The sequence below is a fragment of the Caretta caretta genome, chromosome 6 (assembly GCF_965140235.1).
Source record: "Caretta caretta isolate rCarCar2 chromosome 6, rCarCar1.hap1, whole genome shotgun sequence".
NCBI classification, from domain to species: Eukaryota; Metazoa; Chordata; order Testudines; family Cheloniidae; genus Caretta; species Caretta caretta.
The window spans coordinates 117,781,465-117,802,874 of record NC_134211.1 but is presented as its reverse complement, the minus strand read 5'-3'; the positions used below and the strand labels follow the sequence as shown (position 1 = coordinate 117,802,874).

The following is a 21,410-nucleotide window of genomic DNA, read 5'->3' as shown; positions in this document are numbered from 1 at the left end:
GTGAGTCCAGCACCACTATAGGCTGTATAAGTGGGGGCATTGCCAGCAGATTGAGGGACGTGATCGTTCCCCTCTATTCGACACTGGTGAGGCCTCATCTGGAGTACTGTGTCCAGTTTTGGGCCCCACACTACAAGAAGGATGTGAAAAAATTGGAAAGAGTCCAGCAGAGGGCAACAAAAATGATTAGGGGGCTGGAGCACATGACTTATGAAGAGAGGCTGAGGGAACTGGGATTGTTTAGTCTGCAGAAGAGAAGAATGAGGTGGGATTTGATTGCTGCTTTCAACTACCTTAAGGGGGGTTCCAAAGAGGATGGATCTAGACTGTTCTTAGTGGTAGCAGATGACAGAACAAGGAGTAATGGTCTCAAGTTGCAGTGGGGGAGGTTTAGGTTGAATGTTAGGAAAAACTTGTTCAGTAGGAGGGTGGTGAAGCACTGGAATGGGTTACCTAGGGAGGTGGTGGAATCTCCTTCCTTAGAGGTTTTCAAGGTCAGGCTTGACAAAGCCCTGGCTGGGATGATTTAGTTGGGGATTGGTCCTGCTTTGAGCAGGGGGTTGGACTAGATGACCTCCTGAGGTCCCTTCCAACCTTGATATTCTATAGCTTTGGGTGAAAGGATGTCTGAAAGGAGGCTGAGGTAATATAGACTTGGTCCTCATTCCCCATGGGATCCTGTCTACGCACACTCTGCTTACTTGAACTTCTGTGGGTTTTGAGTGGGGACGGTTCCATAGTTGGTCAGGGGTAGCTCAGAACTCCGGGGGAACCACTTTCAGAAGTGCCAATCTTCTGGAAGCCAGCAGGGATACTGCAGAGTAAACTGGCTTCTCTCAGCAGTAGCTTAAATGTCCTCTGATTCCACACCTTCAAAGTCCCCTGGATGCACTGGGCTAGGCACAGGTGAAGAAGCCATGGTAGCATGGCTCTTTGGGAGGCACTGGAAACCCAAGATCGGAGAAGCAGCATTGATTATCTGGAGCTACACACAGATGTCCTGAGATGCAAGGGATTTCACATGGGGCAGGGATATCCTGTCTGTTCTGTGGGTAGCAAACCAATCCCACCTCCCGGATCACATGATGTGTTGAAAAACCCATGTTCTCAACTAAATGGATTTTTTCCACCCAGCTTTAGTTCTCCTATGGGTTATTCCACATGAGGCAAAATCTGAGGCAAGGCGCTTGTAGAAGGCTTGCAGTGATTGTCTGATATGCTCCTGTTCCCAGTTAACCCAAACAGCTTTCTAAGCATTAGCTTTGTTTTCTATTCAATAAGAATTCCTCCGTAGTGTTCTTGGATTTCTCTATCCCTCCCCCACCACACACGTACAAACAAGGAAGGCTCTCCCCTTTGAACTGCCACCATTCAACCAATAAGCTTTATTGAACTCTACTGTTTTCATAGACCTGACAGGGCAGTTCTTCAGCACAATCAATGGGCAGCAAAATGAACCAAATTCCAACCTTGTAAAAACCCCTCTCCACTTCTTTTGGATATATGCCTAACTGAAGAAGAATCCAAGCACCATATTTTTAGACTCAAAAGACCGATTTGTGAACAGAAATAGAGAGTGAAGACCCATGAGGTGGGAAAGTATTATAGTAGCAGAACAACCTAGAGAACCAGAGTCAACAAAATACTAGCAGAATGATTTGCCAGTGAGGGAGAGATTAAAGTGGCAATCAAGATTCTTTTTCAAAAATCTGCGCTCAGTGGTTCTGTCCCAGCCCAATAAGTGAGACCCAAACAAAAAAGATCCAGATGATCATATTTTTCATTCTCCCTAACAGTGAGTTCCCACAGATTAAGAGTTACTATCCTACCCACATACATACACAAATTCACACCACATGTCTGTATACATAAATAAGTAGAATATATGACACTGTGGTTTAAAGATTTTATCACCACAAGATTGGGATGGGCTCATTACTCACGAATGGCAAAAGCTACTTGAGTGGGACCCGCCGACTCTCTCAATGCCATACCGCTGCAGTAGAGGTAGGAGGAGAGCCTTGAGTAGCAGTTTCCTGCATTTAACAGAGAAGGGGCAGGCGGTAGTGTTTTCAGCTGTGGAAGCAGCTTCCCGCTTTGGTCTGAAAGAGCTGGATCTGCAAGGACCATCTGTTCGCCTGACTTTTTTAAGAGGATGGAGGTGATTGTTTATACAGGATGGTTTGGATGTAGAATGTCCCACCTATTGGACTGTGTTGGAAGTGGAGTTTTGCTGGAGTTTGCTGCTAGTTGCACTGTTGGGTTTTTTCCCAATAATATCAAAGGAGAGCAATACCCAAGCTATCTTACTGTCAATAAACAAAATTAAAATGGAGATATTGGTCCTCCACTTTCTGCAGCACAGCATACTCTTATTCCCTCCCAGCTGCGGAAGAGGGAGATGAAAGTATCAGTTTCACACAACAGAGAAGAAACACCATAACATTATTTTTTTAAAAATGTTTAAAGGGTCAAAAACTTAAAATAAACCCCTTTATTTATTTAAGTTGTCATGCAGGTCGTGTACAGAACCATCTTTGATCAATGTTACTTGATAGCCTACATAATGCTTGGGTGAAATAAGAAGCATCCGTTAATTTTGAGAGCATTGTTAACAGAATAAAATAGGTATTAATTTACAAATAGTGCACCTTAATAAATCACCCTGGAGCTGGATCGTCCCACAGTGTAACTTCATAAATTTAACTAACTACAAGCTAACGTAATTAATTTTCAGTCACGTGTAAGTGACCATTGTAATTGACTTTAACCTGTTTTTCTATGAATGAGCTCGGTCTCTTACATATTACGGATTAATAGATTTGTTAATCCATTCAGATTGCATTTCTTCACGTGGTTGAAAAAGAGAGCAGAGAGCTAAATCCTCCACTGGTGTCAATCAGCATAACTCCATTTACATCAGCTGATGATCTGACTCTTAAACATGCAAAAAAATATGTGATTTTTTTCCAGTCTGTATGCACATAAGTACACCCATGTACTGTAACATTAAAAGACCCTTGAAGGAAAAGCACTGTAACAGGCTTGTATTCTCCAGTAAAAAAATCACCACTGAAATATTGTCCTGACAAATGAAATCAAAGACTCTTTTGTTTTACATTTTGGAAGAGAAGTTTTGTAACTATTGAAAATTAACAGGCCACCCTTGGTGTGGCCAAGGGTTACTAGTTGGGCCAGTCCTGCTGTCAGTGGAGTCACTGGGTATTTTTCCACTTGCTTAAATGCAAGCAGGATTCAGACCTCTAGAGTAGGTATTTAACAGAGTGATTACATCCAGAGTAGAAAAGGAGCCAGCTAGTCCCTTACAGGATTAATGTGGCCTCGGGATAGCATTAAAACCGTTAGCACATTGGTTAACCTCTGGATCAGTTTACACTTCAAACATAAAAAGAAAAGGAGGACTTGTGGCACCTTAGAGACTAACCAATTTATTTGAGCATAAGCTTCTGTGAGCTTCAAACATACAATCTACAGGGCAGACCGTGCCTGGCCCCTATGTGAGTGTTAGCACAGTGAGAGCACGTTAGGAGCCTTCCCCCTCTCCCTTGTGCAGCTCATGCAAAGGCAGGTATGACTGCATTCCCTCCCTGAGCTGCTAGCTAGCTAGGTTTTTAGTCCATCCCCCTGCTATCTGAGTACCTGAGGGGGAAGGAGGAGGCAGGACTACAAACCTGTCAGCCATCTCCGCATCAACTCATGGAGCTGGCCAAATGCCTGGGGTGGGGAACACGCTGCACCCTGGAGCGGGTGCAGGAGCAGGTGTGCTTATAGTCCCACAACTTTCTGCAGTGGCCCACTGGGGTGACATGAAAGCCAGAGCAGTTTTCTCTTTGAATCCGTATGCTGTTCTTGTACCCGGCAGAGACATCCGCAGCCCTCCAACGACCCACTTCCCTGCTTTGGCCACCTCAAATTCAAATCTCTGTGTCCTAGAAGGGGTGCAAAAATGCGAGGCATCCCTCATCAGCCAAGAGATTGGAGGACAGAGCTGCTGAGAAACTCCGAGCTTGATTCAGTAACTGTACACTGCAGCAGATGGGCCTGCTCATGTGGCTAAAGGGAGTGGCTACAGACTAGGGGCCGAATGGCTAGGCAGCAGTTCTGCAGAAAAGGACCTAGGGGTGACAGTGGATGAGAAGCTGGATATGAGTCAGCAGTGTGCCCTTGTTGCCAAGAAGGCCAATGGCATTTTGGGATGTATAAGTAGGGGCATAGCGAGGAGATCGAGGGACGTGATCGTTCCCCTCTATTCGACATTGGTGAGGCCTCATCTGGAGTACTGTGTCCAGTTTTGGGCCCCACACTACAAGAAGGATGTGGATAAATTGGAGAGAGTCCAGCGAAGGGCAACAAAAATGATTAGGGGTCTAGAACACATGACTTATGAGGAGAGGCTGAGGGAGCTGGGATTGTTTAGTCTGCAGAAGAGAAGAATGAGGGGGGATTTGATAGCTGCTTTCAACTACCTGAAAGGGGGTTCCAAAGAGGATGGCTCTAGACTGTTCTCAATGGTAGCAGATGACAGAACGAGGAGTAATGGTCTCAAGTTGCAGTGGGGGAGGTTTAGATTGGATATTAGGAAAAACTTTTTCACTAAGAGGGTGGTGAAACACTGGAATGCGTTACCTAGGGAGGTGGTAGAATCTCCTTCCTTAGAGGTTTTTAAGGTCAGGCTTGACAAAGCCCTGGCTGGGATGATTTAACTGGGAATTGGTCCTGCTTTGAGCAGGGGGTTGGACTAGATGACCTTCTGGGGTCCCTTCCAACCCTGATATTCTATGATTCTATGAGTGTCTACATGGCAAATGAGGGTGTGATTGTCACACAGACAAACATACCCATGCTAGCTTTAATCTAGCTAGCACAAGTAACAATAGAAGAAGGTAGCATGGTCTAGCAACAAGAAATCAAGCCCAGGGAGCTGGTAAATACTCCAGTGGCTAGTCCATATAAAAGCCCATGCCACCATGCCTACATTACTGCTGTTATCTGTTCAGTTTACATTAAAGTTGGCATGGGCACTGCCTAGTCATGCTACAATCACACCCTCACTTACTGTGTAGACATACCCATTGTGTACTCAGGGTGGCTAAAGGTTGCAGAATTGGATCCTTTGTCATGAGATGGGGTCAGAGAGATGCCACCTGATTGGATACTGACACAATGCTTCACTGCAAACATCACAGTCTAACATCAGAGTGCTGCACCGTAATTAACTGCCATTAGATGCAATAGCTCTTCACCACTCAGAAGTTAAGTGACTAGGATCAGAAGCTAACATAACAGCAGGTTCTAGAGGAAGAACCTGGAAGGAATTGTCACTAAAACAAAAACAGGTGATAAAACGTTTTTGTCATATACAAAAGCTTCTTAAGGTCATAAAGGATACCATGAGGTCTGTTAGGATGTGAAGAAAATGAAATCATATTGATTTTTGTCCAGCATGGCTGCTCTACCCTACAGTCTAGCTAACCTGTATCTATAGGACCTCACTTCCCTGGAGAGCACATCGAGCTAGAACAAGGCCAGCTAAGGGGCGAGGAAGGGAAGGGACAGTGTAAAACGATCGTTCCTTTTGCACATGGGGATGGAGAGGTAAGTGTGGTGAACTCCAAAAGCAAGGCTAAATTGTGACTTGGATTATGCACTCATGAGGAATATAAGAGGGAGTGAGCTCCCCTTTATATTCATGCCCACCAGGCTCCTGGGCTTAGGGTCCGAGCACACGGTAGTAAGAATGCGTTGAGCACTCGCTTACACTGGAACAAGTGGGTGGGAAGAGGCAGGCTCCACTCCCCCTCATTGGCTCCATTCCCACCCTAATCACTTGCTAGCCCAGCTGAATGGGTTGCAGTTTGCTGCTGTCATAGGCCAAATGCCAGTTACTAGCCATCCCAAAGCGAGGCCTGTGACTGAAGTTGTTGTCTTTGCCTTTGGTAAACGAAAGGGCAGGTACGTTTCACAACGCTGAGTGCAAGAAGCCTTCTAAGCATCCCTCCCTTGGGTCAAAGTGGCAAGCGACTGGTTGGATAACCCATGGCCCAAAAACATATAAAGAAACAAAAATGTTTTTGTCTGAGTATTTGAACTGAATTGATATCAACAAGAAGTGGGTCAAATGAAAATTCATTAGGCACGAGCCACCCACAGTTTGAAAATGAACCTAGAGTCAAAGGCCCAGCAAGCTCTATAAGCCAAAATAGAAACTGGGCTATTGGTTCTGACTTCATACAGTCTTGATCCTGTGCCGCCGACTTAAAATGAGCAGAGAATCATGCTCCGTATAAGAAAGAAAAACATCAACAATGACAGGTTTGGTCACCGGGATTGCCAGGATGCAGTGCCAGAATACACGTGGTGGTCTGTTCTCACTCATGGAGACAGAGACATGAATTCCACAGGATCTTTCATTGACTAATCTATTTCCATTATTCGTGGACAGCTTCTTTTAATTAATAATGCTGTGGAAAATTATTTAACCAAAATGGGTTCTGTTTTTGTCACCACTGGTGACACCTCAAAAGAGGAATCACTGTCACAGGACAAGCAGTGAATCACCGTTTCTAAGGATTCACCAACGGGGTGAGGCAGCTTATCTCAGGAATAGGAAAGCTCACCAATTGCCTGAGTTATATAAGGGCCAGACTGTGAACGCAAATAACCCCATCAACTTTAATTGGACTAAGTCTGAGTAACTGCTGCCTAATGTAAATGCGGGGACTCACAAACTGACCTAAATAACCTTACTGTAGTGTCTACAGCATCCTATATTAAAGTATAGGGGAGTATGAGTGAATACTATGGTAACTGTATTAATTTAAGGGAAAAGTGGCAAGTTTTTATAGTTCACCACTGCAGTTTATACTTAGTATACCTCTTGGTAATCTCCTCCCAACCCCAAATGGGTGGCAAAGCCCCTCAACATCCTTACAGTATTTCTTACGAAACACTCAAATGATGCACATATGAGGAGTGACCAAAAAAAGTTTAGTATCAGTCATCCAACATAAAATTGTATTGATCTAATGCCTCATCCCAAAAGTTTCCATTCCATTTAGCCCAAAGTCCTAGATTAAATGAGACCAGTAATTTGATCTTAGTCTCAAAGGCAAGTCTTTTGAACCCTTTAACAAGGAGGAAGTCTACATCCACCATGCTATGTTCTTTATCAACCAATTGCCAAAGAAAAGCTGAGTGCAGAATCTATTTTGAAAAGTGCAATAAACTCACAACACAAAGGCTCATTATAAATGGCAAAACTGCATTGAATAAAGTGGGAACAATTGTATGCAAAGGAGACTGCCACCGTGCTGAATGACTTTTCACAGCAAACATGCAAAAGTATCAGAGATCCCCAGGACACTTTTAAGCAGATGGAACTATGCATGAACTCTGGAAGTTATATAGTTCTAGGTTCCCCAGTTTTAATATGTTCTTAAATCCACATGCTCATTTAGTTTGCTTTCAGGAAAGCCTCCAAAATGGACAAGAATGTGGATACCAACAAAGACGTTAATATGAAACTCGCTTTGAAGAGATACAAGTATTTGGCTTAAATGAAAACAATGGTATTTTTAAGGTCTAAGATTAAAAATCACTAGCAAAAAACAGGGAACTGATTAAAAAATAAATTGTTCTAATTTCAAGTATAGAGAAAAACAATGGGCCATGACATGACATGACCTGAGGATCTGCAGGTAAATAACCTCACATGTTTAAACTGTGTTAGATGAATTATACATCAGCCATTATATATTTATATATATAAAGACATTCCAACTGCCTTAAATGTATCCTCTCTCTCTTTGCATTCCTATGCCTCATTCTCTAACACACATTCCAACAGTGAATATGCCAGAGATCCTATAGGTACAGTCTCATTCATCACACACCCCTTTTTCAGTCCCTGAGCACCATCTATCCTGTGCACTGGATCAGACACTGTGGAAAATAACAGCATGCAATCATTTATATTTAAAAAACACGGGTGAAATATTGGCCTCACTGAAGTCAATGGCAACACCCCATACTGTAATACACACCGTACAAAATATATAATATATGACAGTCTCTCTGCTACCTGGGGATTTTGCCACTAGTTGGAAGTGGTAGCAAGAACTGGAAACCTGTGTATTTAAAAATATTTGAACTAAGTACTTGTTTTCTTCAGGAACCTATTTGCTGACTCAAAATAGGTCTTGTAAAATGTTGGCCGCCAATAGTATGTTCATTTTTGTGTGTTTGACTCTTTACTAACAATTTTTTTTTAACTCCACTCGCCAGGGTCTGATTGCTCTGATTGCTCCATAGGCCAAGCTTGTAAAACAAGGCCCTAATCCAAAGAGCACAGATTCTCAAAAGGCATTTCATGAATTACATGTTATAAATATTCTCTCCCACATCGGAAGTTAGTAACTGATTGATGGGCCCTTCGAAGCGCTGGTCTTTAACCTTTAGTTTTCAGAGATGGACATGAATCTCATTGCAGTTTTCAAGAATATTTCTAGTTTAATTATTTTCTCTACTTGGAAAAAGTTCCAAGTTCTGTTCCTGCCTTGCAGTCCGGATTAGTGATGTTAGATATGGCACGAGCATTTCAGCACACAAAGAAAGAAGCAACACTTTGCAATTGCAGGTTAAAAGTCACTTCGCCATTCTGAGCAGGAGAGATCGCTGCAGGTTGAAAAGCTAGCAGCCACTCTCATTTTATGGGCCCATAAATTTATTGTGATGGATGAACTATCTAACCAACAACAACAAAATATCTTGAGTTGGTAATACCACGCTGCACAGCTCTGTTAAGTAAGTTATTCAACATGCCAGGTCTCTGGATATTATTGGGGAGTGAGAAAACATTATTTCTCCACCTCAATGTGTCTGTCTCTTTTCTTGTCATGTGGAACTAACCTTTCAGGCTTAGTACTATTACTAATTTATTAGCCTTTTAAATGCCTCAATTGCTGTACAGTCTGTGGATTAAATCTTAATGCTTGCTGAAGCAAAGAGTGCTTTAGAAATGTGTGTGCACGTGTAAAGCAATAAACCAGATGGGGGAACAATTCTCTGTACCTCTGCGTTTGCTACAGTGAGAGCAAACAAACAACCATCTTCTTGAGCACAGAAGAGCCAGCAGTTGATGTTTGTTATAATTAAATGGTGACTCTTAGAAGTGATGACTTAACTAAAAAAGGTGTTAAATATATTTCTGTTCAAATCAATTAAAGGAGAAAATGATTTTCTTTCCATTTAGGTTAAATGACTACTGCACAAATTGCTGTCATACAATTGTGCAGCCCTGTCAGTCCAATCTCTTGTGACCTGATCGACTGCTTCTGCCCACTTGATGGGACCATCTGTTGGATAGTTAGGGCCACATTTTCTAAGAAATGAACCTTTAAACTAACTGTTTTGTCCCTAGTATAGAACACAAGGGGAAGCATGAACATTTTCTGCCGATGGAACTTAATCCAAAACCCACTGAAGTCACTTACTTAATAGGATTTTGGATTGGGGTATGGTGTTTAAGAGCATAAAAATCTATCTAGTGCCTAGGAATGAAGCACAGGAAATCCCTGCACCAGACTGGCTGAATATCCCAGCATTGTTCTTTTAGGAAAAGGCCTTTCCCCCCACCAAACCTAGTTCCTGGATGTTGAGAAGCTACAGATAGACATCATGTGTGATTCCACATAGCCACGTTCTTCAGAACCTTTTACTGCCAATCCATTCATATTTACTGCTGCCCTACATACCCAACAGGGATCTCTCTCTCCTCTCCCGTGAAAGCCAATCTACATATCTTTCTTTATAAGCTTCACTATGAAATTCAGCTCCTCTTTGCTTTCAGCCACAGCAAGAAAATCCTCCTGGCACAAATCTTCCCTTCCAACGCTCAGTCCAAATACCAGGCTTTGCTCTGGGTAATTCCACCAGTGAAAAGAATTCTCCCACCATTACCATCAGGGTGTCAAGTGCCTGCATAGGCACTCCACCACCATTACTACAGCCCCTGCGTAGTAACTACCGTGGCTGTAACACAGAGGATCCATGTCTAAGTGCTCCATGCAGCCACACTGTGGGTGCTCGCCAGACTGCACCTCCTGGTCCGTAGGGGTTAGCATGCAGGGAACTCGGTTCTGCATTGCACATCTGTATCTGTGCAGCCATCCCTTATATTGCACCCCACCTTGTGGAGCACACTGGTCCCACTGCCAGAAGGCCCTCTTCCTCCTTGGAGGAAGGGAAATTTCCGCTATGTGAATAGCGGAATTGCAGTCCACTGCTTTGTCAGCAAAGTGTTCACATTGCTTTCGGTAATGCAAAGCTCTGGCATGCCTCCAGAGGAAAAGGTGTAGTTTCAGGAAGTCAGTTTACGTGACAGGTTTTTAGTCACAAGAAGCAAAATTTATATTTTGACACAGAATGAGTTGTATTAGCTTGTCCCATGAAATTGCCTTCAAGCATTTCTTCCCTGGTCTCACATCTGTCCTGGTTCTGCCCAGGTTCTTGAGCAGCGTTTTCAGCTCTGGACTAGCAATTCATAGCACATTGCAGGTAGCAAGGTGGGAATTACAAGAGAGGGTAAGATGACAATCTTAAACCTAAACTGGATTTTTGCTGTGCTCTCTTTTTCGGCCTTAACTCAGACTGGGTGCATCTGTAGGCCCATTTTAACCTCTCCCAACTCTCCCCCTGCTGAGTCACTTCCCTACATCCTGTACTTTGCTGGCTGCATTGACAGCACTAAAGAACCATCATTCTTTTTTCTGGGCAGCATCTTGTACAAGCTACTGTTGCCAGAACGATACTAGGCTCAATGAACCACCAGTCCAGCTGCGCAATTCCTATTTTACTATAAGCATTGAGCTCCTTTTTCTCTATGGCTGAATTGTCTTTAAAAAATCATCATAGCCTTACAGTAAGTTCAGATGAGATGCCCTAGATGCAGCTATAGAAAAAAAAAAGATCCATTTCAACTGTAAAAGGATTTCAGTTAACGCTCAATAATCTATAAATCACTGTTATGAGATTTTCCTATGCAAATCAAATGTATATGATCCTCATCAATCTTTAAAAACACCTCCATAAAGATTAAATTTTGCAGCTGCAATGCGAATTAAAGGATCTGTTAACTTATTTTCAAGATACATCTTTATAGCTAATTAATTTTCAGATCGAGTGTTCTTTGAAATGACTCATGGATAGTGAGCTTTGCTGATTGATTATAAAATGAGAAGGTGGGTTAAAAAAAGAGAGAGTTGTGAATATAAAATCACTGTCAAGATTGATTAACCTCGACATATTAAAATTCTAAACTGAGTAAGCAAGAGAAGCGGGTATTAACATAATACCTTTGTGGAGTATAATTTATTATTTCACATCAATACATTCCTCTTAGTTGGTCCATGTCCCATCAGCAAGGCCTCTGATCTAGATTTTAGTAGATGGGAGAGTGAACTTCATCTTGGAAGAAGTAATAATTTGGATTATATTGGACTATAAAACACAGCCTTATATATGATGTAAAAGGAATGAAAAAAGAAAATAAGTGTCATTCATATGTCACCCTCATCGGCAGATACTCTGAACTTCAGATCTACAGGGAGCTTTTAAGGAGCCACCATTAATGAACAGCCACAGCTTTTACTGAAAGTCTAGTTAATCTGCACTGACCTGAAAACATCAAGACTAAATTTGGGATTGCTATTTGCCACACAGACTTTGTGGGCAGTTCTCAATCACTTTTCCCCTAGAAATGGTGAGAATTAGACCAAGTGCATTACCCGTTTCCTCAGATTGCAAGTGAGCGTGAGATTCCTGGAGAAGGAGTTTGCAAAAGCTGTATAAAAGTCCAGAACTTTCAGCAAGGCTTCCCGTTTAATAATATGTAAATCGCAGTACGTCAGTGCCCGGACATTGGCACACGCATGGGCCAAAGTGGTTTCCTTCCAGAAGATATCGCCAAACACATCGCCTTTACCTGCAAAAGAGCAGGACACATTTATTAAACCACACATATACACTGCTCTTCAGCAAACCAATTAGTCCCTTCCCCAAATTTTCTTCAGTTCCCAATTATTCTGATTTTAGGCCCAGATTTTTAAAGGTATTTAGGCATTGCTCTGTTCAGCATTGCAAGGCATAATGAATTTTGGATCCTAGGTCTCTTTCAATGAGACTTAGGCTCCTAAGTGCAAAAGTCACTGTCATAAATATAAAGGGAAGGGTAACCACCTTTCTGTATACAGTGCTATAAAATCCCTCCTGGCCAGAGGCAAAACCCTTTCACCTGTAAAGGGTTAAGAAGCTAAGGTAACCTCGCTGGCACCTGACCCCAAATGACCAATGAGGGAAAGAGATACTTTCAAATCTGGAGGGAGGGGTGAACAAAGGTTTTGGTCTGTCTGTGTGATGCTTTTGCCGGGAACAGATCAGGAATGCAGCCTTACAACTCCTGTAAAGTTAGTAAGTAATCTATAAGTAATCTAGCTAAAAAATGCATTAGATTTTCTTTTGTTTAATAGCTGGTAAAATAAGCTGTGTTGGATGGAATGTATATTCCTGTTTTTGTGTCTTTTGTAACTTAAGGTTTTGCCTAGAGGGATTCTCTATGTTTTGAATCTGATTACCCTGTAAGGTATTTACCATCCTGATTTTACAGAGGTGATTCTTTTACCCTTCCTTTAATTAAAATTCTTCTTTTAAGAACCTGATTGATTTTTCATTGTTCTTAAGATCTAAGGGTTTGGGTCTGTGTTCACATGTACCAATTGGTGAGGATTCTTATCAAGCCTTCCACAGGAAAGGGGGTGTAGGGCTTGGCGGGATATTTCGGGAGAAGACGTCTCCAAGTGGGCTTTTTCCCTGTTCTTTGTTTAAAACACTTGGTGGTGGCAGCATATGGTTCAAGGACAAGGCAAAGTTTGTACCTTGGGGAAGTTTTTAACCTAAGCTGGTAAGAATAAGCTTAGGGGGTCTTTCATGCTGGTCCCCACATCTATACCCTAGAGTTCAGAGTGAGGAAGGAAGCTTGACAGTCACTTTTGAAAATGAGACTTATTAAGCTCCTTTTAAAAACTGGATGGGGGGGCAGTTTTTGAAAATTTTACTCTTAAGCACATGCTACAACTATGCATGTGCTATTAAGTGCTTTGCTGAATCTGAGCCTCACTGAAGTGTCTAACGATTAGAGCCAATCAAACTATTAATTAAGAATAACATTTGCTAAAAAAATCAACTCCCTTTTTGGCTAGCAAATCATTCACAAATACACCCTGATTCCTGTGAATGAACTTGTTCATTTGCATTCACTGAATAGTTCTGACAAAATAATTTTCTAACTACTTGTTGTCCATGACTGTTTGCATTAAATATTTTCGAATTGTGTTGTGCAATTGGGCATCTGTTTTTACTCCCTAACTGAATGACATTTTATTTTTAAACAGGAGAATAACAAATGGTAAGTAATTTGTAATGAGCTTGTGTTTTATGTTGTTTTCAGCTGCACAATCATCTGCTCTAAAATTTGTGAAATATTGGGAATTTGTGAACATTCTGAAGAATGTCCAACGGTCATTGCAATGAAAAATTGCAAACAACAAACAAACTGACCCCACAAATCTTAGTGAACTGAACATTGTACTTATATTTAGTTGTATTTGACAATCTGATTTTCTGCCATTTGACCAGTGCTGCTAACAATTAGATTAAGTGATTTTAATTATATAATATTATTAATTATCGATGTTACAGTATTGTCCAAAAGCCCAATCAGGATCAGAGCCCCACTGGATGGGCACTGTAGAAACATATATGAAGACCTCATTCCTGCCTTGAAGACTTTACCAACTAGATTAAGACAAAACTAAATATCTGAACATTTACAGGTACTAGTGTATATAAAATCCATGCCTCCAAAGCTAGGTCTGGCCAAAGCTATTAGAAAGGTAGTGGCTCAAACTATTCATTTTATTTGGATGTTGCAAAGTGAAATGATAGGTACATATCACATTCTGGGTGACAACTCTTCACTGGTCTGAAGCTGATTCTGTCGCAAAAGCAATTTTCGCTATTTTTAGCAGATTGGATTTCCCTAAGGAGATTTTACCTAACTGTGGGTCAAATTTCAGGTCTCAGCTATTCAGCGAGTTATGGAAGTTGTTTGGGGAAAAACAACTAAAAGCCATCCCATATCACCCAGAGACAAATGGTCTGTTGGAGAGGTTCAATGGAATTCTAAAATCTAGGCTCAGAATCAAATAGGAGAACCGGAGTCTGGGACAATGTCACTAACGGATTGTTACCCTGTTTGCTATTTGCTTATAGGAAAGTGCCCCAAGAGTCAGCAGGGTTTGCCCCATTTGATCTTCTATATGGAAGAGAAGTGAGGGATCTTATCTGAGACTCCTGAGAAGGGTACACTGTTACAGAAGTTAATGGACTTAATGGAAATGGATCAGACTAACCTCAGGAACAGTCCAAACAAAAGGTGCAGTATGGCCAACATACTTGTAAATGCTCTTTTGAAATGGAGGATCTGCGGTTAGTGCTAAGCACTAAAATGCAGAATTCTTGGGAAGGACCTTTTGCAGTGACAGAAGAGGTGAATGAAGATACAGATCATGTTAAAAGGTCGCATGGTAATGGTGTCCCACAGCTAGTGCATGTAAACAGATTTAAAGCTTATCACAGCAGGCAAGCTATGGTCAACACAAGCTGTTGTGTAGAAAGGGAAACTGAGGCACATTACCTCACTGAACGTCAACCTGACTCACCCATGGAAAGCATTGATCTCTGTGGTGAGTTAACACCAGTTGAAAAGGCAGAGGTGTTATCTGTGCTGCAAGAACATAGACAAGTGTTTTCTAGCAAACCAGGGAAGACTCACTTGCTGACTTATATGACCATTACTGTAGGATTACAGCCATCCCAGCAGGTCCTACCGCACCACTGGCAAGGTATAAGAGCAAATTTGCACAGAAATTCAAAGCATGCTGGACCAGGGCTGCACCTATACACAGACACCCAGACTGTGACCTGCATGCTGTTTGGCTGTTTGTGAACATCCCGTGCTGGGAACTACAACAGCAAAGCATTGTGAGGCACCCAAGGTTATGGGGCAGGCAGTGATACAACCGCACACTGATCTGGATCGTACCCCGGAATGTGACAGTCCAGTTTTGCATAAAAGAAAAGACACATGGTTCAATGTCACAGCTAGAACCAAGCGTCATGACAAATATCTCAAGATTAAAACCTTTCCTCATATTTACTGTAAACCAGAGAAGTGGCAGATCTGAAGTGTAGATCTGCAGTGCTGGTCACTCCATCTCAAAAAGGATATTTGCACACATGAATAACTTAACTCATATGTGGCAAGTTATATGCATAATTATTGGCAAGTTTGAGCCCTAAAATAGCTGTTCTGACAGTGGTTAACAGTTGGGAAGACACCCCCTTTGAGTAGCCAAAATTCCCTTCTCTTGCCTAATTGCTTTTCTAGCAATATGCTGAGTGAGGTCCAATATTTGGACTGTGCCTGATACCCAAATTACCTGAAGCAGCTACTGTAGAAAAAGTGAATGTATAAAATGAGGGTGGCATTCAGAAGTATCCTCCTCATTTCTTACAAAATGCTCACCTTGATTTTAACAAAAGTTACAAACATTTTTAGGACCCTTAAAAGGAAACAAAGTATAAGGGATTTAGTGTCTAATTCAAAACCCAGTAAAGTCTTTTCATAGAGATTAAGGCCAGATGGGACCACTAGATCATCTAGAACTGAACGCCTGTCAATCATAGGCGATTACATTTCACCCAGATATCCCTATATTGAGCCCAATTACTTTAGTTAAACAAAAGCATTTCAGTCCTCAGGAGAGTGAACTGTTGTGAGCCACAGGCCAAGACCAGGAAAGAGCGAGGTGCCACCAATGCCCGGGGCCCTTGCCGTGGCAGGAAAATGAAGAGGTGAAATATGCCCAGATGATACCCGTGCCCCTTGCTGCAGAGGAAAGCGAAAAAACCGCAAGGCCTCTGCCAATCTGACCTGGGGGGAAATTCCTTTTTGACCCCCAAATCCGGCGATCAGTTTGACCCTGAGCATGTGAGCAAGACACACCAGCCAGGCATCTAAGAAAGAGGTTTCTTAGCACTCTCTCCATTGATTTCAATAACCCTTGCATTGGGCCCCGGTGAGGGTTTATTTTATAGCTTGGAGACTTTATTTTCCCAAGGGAAGAACGATAGTACATGTATAATATTTTTTATCGCCCACACTCTCAAATATTTGCAACATTTTCTAAGGATACTTTGCAGCTTTGTTTTGGGAACTACATACACTAACCAAATTAACAATCTAGCTGATCAAACTGATCTCATTGTTCCATGTGGTCTGGGGTTTTATTTCTGTGTACTGTCTATGGTATTGTATGTGCATAATATTATTCACTAGATCTTTGGAGGTTTGCAAAACATGAATAGGAATTTCTATTTGTAGTAAAGTAAAAATTGCTGATGCTTGTCTTGGTTTTATTCATCTCTATTTTACATTCAATAAAAAATAATGTCTATATCTTGGAATTGTCTCTTCTAATGAAGATTATAAAGGCTCTCTTTCTTAGTCTGGTTTTCAAAGGATTTTTTTAAAAAATGAGGGTGAATATGGAATACATAATCCAGCTAATGCATTTTACAAAATGAGATGTCATAAAGTTTAAATGCTTATTGCAGAGCATTTATGAGTAATTTATCACTTATCTAATGTTCTGATTTTAAAATGCCTTTCTGTAGTTAATTGTCCTTGTTCATAAACGCAGTTCTGTTTCATACACACACAACACAGTTATATAATTTATTGAAAATAGACCACTTTTTGAAACATGTGCAACAATGCATCAGTTATTTTTTCTTTGTGATGTGCACTTGGAAAAATTGGAGTTTAGCTTTGAGCAACTACAGCCTGCTGTTGAAAATAAGCAATATCGTTGAGTTGTCTCTTATCATTCTCCTCCCACAATGTAAGGGAAATGTTTCTTTTCTTTCTAAATGCAAGGTAATATTACCCAGCAAATTAAAAATAAAAGGTTAAAAGTAGATGATATTTACATGCAACCCTTGTGTAATACTGAATGTTAAACAATGTACCACAATTCTTTTATAAATGAATCATCCTTCAGAGAAATGAACAGATTTTCATGATGTTTGTTGCTGCTCTGTTAAATAACAAAACAGCAGTGGGATCATCAAATAGATGCTGAGCCACTACAATCATCCAGAGCAATTCATTTATTCACGAGTCAGTTGCCTTTTGAGTCAAATGGCAGTGTGGTAACTTGAAGTGGGGAAGGATTTAAAGGACAGACACAAAAGGTAACACTGACATTTTGTACTTTACGGACGCTGTATGTTTCTTTGAACACAAAGATAAATAGGAGCATTAGCTTCCATGGCACAGCGAAAGCATGGTGATATTATGCTGTGTTCAGACAGCATGAAAACAAGAACAAATAGTTCAAGACTCTTCTGAACTTTTTCCAAATATTTGAAAGCTGCGACACTTGTTAAATCAGCCAAATTTGTTAACAAATGTAATGAGTGAAAACAAAATAAAATCCTGCAACACAATAGAGTTTTCCCCATCAGGGAACACTCAGACACTAATTACATATTATATTTTATCCCCAGCTCACTGATGGCTATTAGTAAATGATGGCAAATATTCATATATTTCTCTTTCACTCTCCTTTCAGATAATTGCAAAGGATAATTTAGCTAGTTGAAATTAAAAGTCAGATTTTCAAATATAGTTGAATGAACAGCATGTATCTAAGTTAGGCACGCAAATATGCACGCACATATTGCAATTTAGGTATTTAGGCAGGTATGCATGTACAGATATAGCCATGGGCTGGTGTTGCAAAATGGCTGCTTTGAGAGATCTGTAGGGTATACATTTTTAAAATCTGTCTCCACAGTTAGACTCTGACCAAGACTCCTTTAAGGACTTATCCACATATGGAGTTATTCAGGAATAGCTGTCCAGGGATAAATCCATGTGTGCACACTCTTATTCTGAAATGAGAATGCCTTTTTCTGAATTAGCTTAATCCACTTGGAAAATTGAATGAACTAAAAGAGGTACCTAAAAAAATGTACAGAAAAAGGTACTTTTAATCTGGAATAAGAGTGCCTATGGGCTTGTTTCCACTTACCGGGGAATTGACATGTTGTGATTGATCCACCGGGGGTCGATTTAATGGGTCTAGTGAAGACCTGCTAAATCGACTGCCGATCGCTCTCCCGTCAACTCCAGTACTCCACTGGAACAAGAAGCATAAGGTAAGTCGATGGGAGAGTTGCTCCCGTTGACCCAGTATGGTGTAGACACCGCAATAAGTCAACCAAAGGTACGTCAACTCCAGCTACCTTATTCACATAGCTGGAGTTGTGTATCTTGGGTCCATCTAGCCCTATAGAGTAGACCTGACCTATGCATGGAAGTTATTCAGAAATAGCTACTGTGCTGTAAATTCATACCCTATCTTATTCTGGAATAATTTTTGACAAGCCTTAAGGAAAGGATCCTGTAGCACCAACATGCTAGGGCCTGATGCACCACTGTCTTTCACCTCGTGTAGACATTACACCAGTGCAAAGTGGATGTAAATCACTATGGCTCTGATTCCCATTATCACTAAAGCCTCATCCCACTGCTCTGATAGTGTAAAAGGGGCCTTAAAGTGGGTGAAAATGTGAAAGCTACCAAACCAAAATGGGTAGTTTTTTACATGCACTTTTTACTAGTGTAAATGACTACACAAAGCAAAAGGCAAAAGAGAATCAGGCCCTGGATGTTCATGTGGTTACTACCGTTACGTTGATTTTTGGACTAAAAGAAAGACTGAGATTGGGTCTGCACTTGAAAATTGTATCAGTTTAGCTCTATCAGTTAGAATTGTGATTTTTTTTAACTGCAATAGTTACACAGGTAGACCAGTGGTGCAAGTGTAATCCATTTCTTACAGGCACGTGACCTCCTCACATGACCCCCACGTGACTCCTCCCTGCCTCGCCCCTAGCCCAGGGGCCCCATGCCCTCCCTGTCCCCTCCCCATGATCCACCCCCCTTATCTAGGGATGGGGGGCCCCTCTGTCCTCCTCCCGCTGCACCTTCGGAACCGCAGCGGTGAAAGGAGCACGGTCCCACGCCCGCAGCTCTTCCGGCATGGCTGTATCGCCCCACCCTTCCACGCAGGGTCTCCTCCATCTGTACAGCAGCCCCGCTCGAGGACAGGGCTGGGGGCAAGGCTGGGGGCAGTACAGCAGCCACACCAGAGGGGCTGCTGGCATGGGGTCGCCCAGTGACCCCATGTTCTGCTCATTTCCCCGCTGCGGTTCCCAGGAGAGCCCGTAATGTACCGCCCTACATGCACTGCTGAGGTAGACCCCCTGGCCTGGATGTAGTTTCACTGATATGAAGATGCTTTGTACCAGTATAGTTATGCCCCGTCCCGTGTGGGAAAAGTTACACCAGTGTAAAGCACTTTTACAACAATACACCTGTGCACACAATAGGGATGGTTGCATTGTTTTATCTAGTTTTAACAGATAAATCAATACTATATTTGAAGGTAGACAAAGCCCTACTCACTCGGAGTTTTTAGAAGGGAACTATCTGGTATAAATTCTAAATTATATGTTGGATTAAGCCTGAGGAGTTCTAAGTATACATAACAAGGTCATTTTCTTGGAAAACGTGTTCTGGGAGAACTCAGACCTCGGGTTACATTTAAAATTTTTTTCACAAGGAAGCATTTTTCCCAGTCTCCTTAATATCTAACTAGACATCCAATTGGTAATGACAGCATTTTTGAAACTGGTTAGAAACATGTAAGGTTTGGGGCCAGATTTTCAGCACAGCCATGCTTGATTGGCTAACTGCCAATTTGTAAGATTCTGCAGTAAATACTCTGACCTCCCCAACGAAGAACAAAGCTACAAGACTTATCAACTTGCTTGGGGCCTGCAAAGACGCTCACAGAAGGTTCACAAAGGTTCCAGTTAAGCTGACTTTCAGAGCCCTGCACATGTCTATATGTATATAAATATATATATTTATACACACACACACCCCATATATATGTCTTCATCTTAAACTGGCAACAGAAACTGAGCAGAGAAATATCCTAGTAGATGTGAGAGCCGGATAGGACCTTTGGGAAGAAGTCTAGGCAGATACAGGGGGAAAAAAATCTCCTGGTAAAAATTATGTAGAAAGGGAAAACAGATAAAAGGGCCCTATCTTCCTTTCTGAAATTATGGCTACCAAGATAAACACCTCCCAGGACAGGAGCAAAAGGGAGACAGATATGAGTGGCTGGACATGGTCTAAGGAGAGCCAGGACAGGTCTCAGTTAAGGCTGGAAGCCTGAAGACTGGGGACAGTGAGTTCGCACTTTCTGCTCAGAATGGGTCACAGATTTATGGTGGCTCAGAGACTGGATTCACAAGGGGTTCGTGTGATGCTGCTGGATCCACAACAGTGCAAATTCATCAGCCATCGCCCCATATACGGAAGGGAGTACAGGCTGATGCTGCAGTAGACTGTGGGATATAGGTACTTTGTTCCCATGAATCTCATAAGCATACAACCCTGTTATTTGTGTTGTGCGTTGAGAATGGTACATGGGCCAAAATCAGGGAATGATACAAACCACCAGACAGTTTGTTTGTTGTTCTATAACAGCTGTTTATTCATACAGGAAATACTCCACAGGGCACATGCCTAGTTTCACCCACCTTCAGATAGATTTTCTCAGATGTTTCCTTTCAGTTGTTTTAATCAGCCAAAGACCAACTTTCAGCAAAAGGGCATCAGGTGTCAAAAATACATAATATCCTGTTAACAGCACTATATGGCTGAACGCTGCTGGAGCAATGTATTTGGACTCAATTTAAAAATGTAAAAAGTTATCTACAGACTACAATGCCTAGAAAATCTTTTCCAAACCTAACACATTGAGAGGAAACTGCATGAATTAAGATTTAATTTGTGTTAAAGCTCTGCATCTCCCCACTGATAAAATATTAAAATGTAAACAATTCTCTAACAAATGCTCTATTCATCAAGGACCTGGGCGGCGTTTACAGGAGGGCTGTCATTATCTAAATGGCTGAGAAGAGCTGCAGAGTCCATGTTTCTAGGCAGTTAATGCAATATTATCCTGAATCTCTGGCTGCAAAGTGAAATCATAAAATACCGAACCTGGGTATGTGCCAGTAAAATGTTGATGAAGAAGAGCAATTACATGTAACATAGTAAATTCTGCACCAAGGGCTACACAGCAACTGCTGGAAGATACAGTATTTGCTGGTAATTTAGGATGACT

The 21,410-nt window shown here is 41.7% G+C and overlaps 1 protein-coding gene across 1 annotated transcript in view; it reads right to left on the bottom strand.

Moving 5' to 3' along the window:
• The window catches only part of KCNH5 (potassium voltage-gated channel subfamily H member 5), a 246,928-nt gene that overhangs the window by 47,328 nt on the left and 178,190 nt on the right, over nucleotides 1-21,410 (bottom strand). Inside the window, exon 10 of the mRNA XM_048854484.2 lies at nucleotides 11,805-12,001. Within this exon, the coding sequence (XP_048710441.1) occupies nucleotides 11,805-12,001 (197 nt within the window). The remainder of the gene's footprint in view (nucleotides 1-11,804; nucleotides 12,002-21,410) is intronic.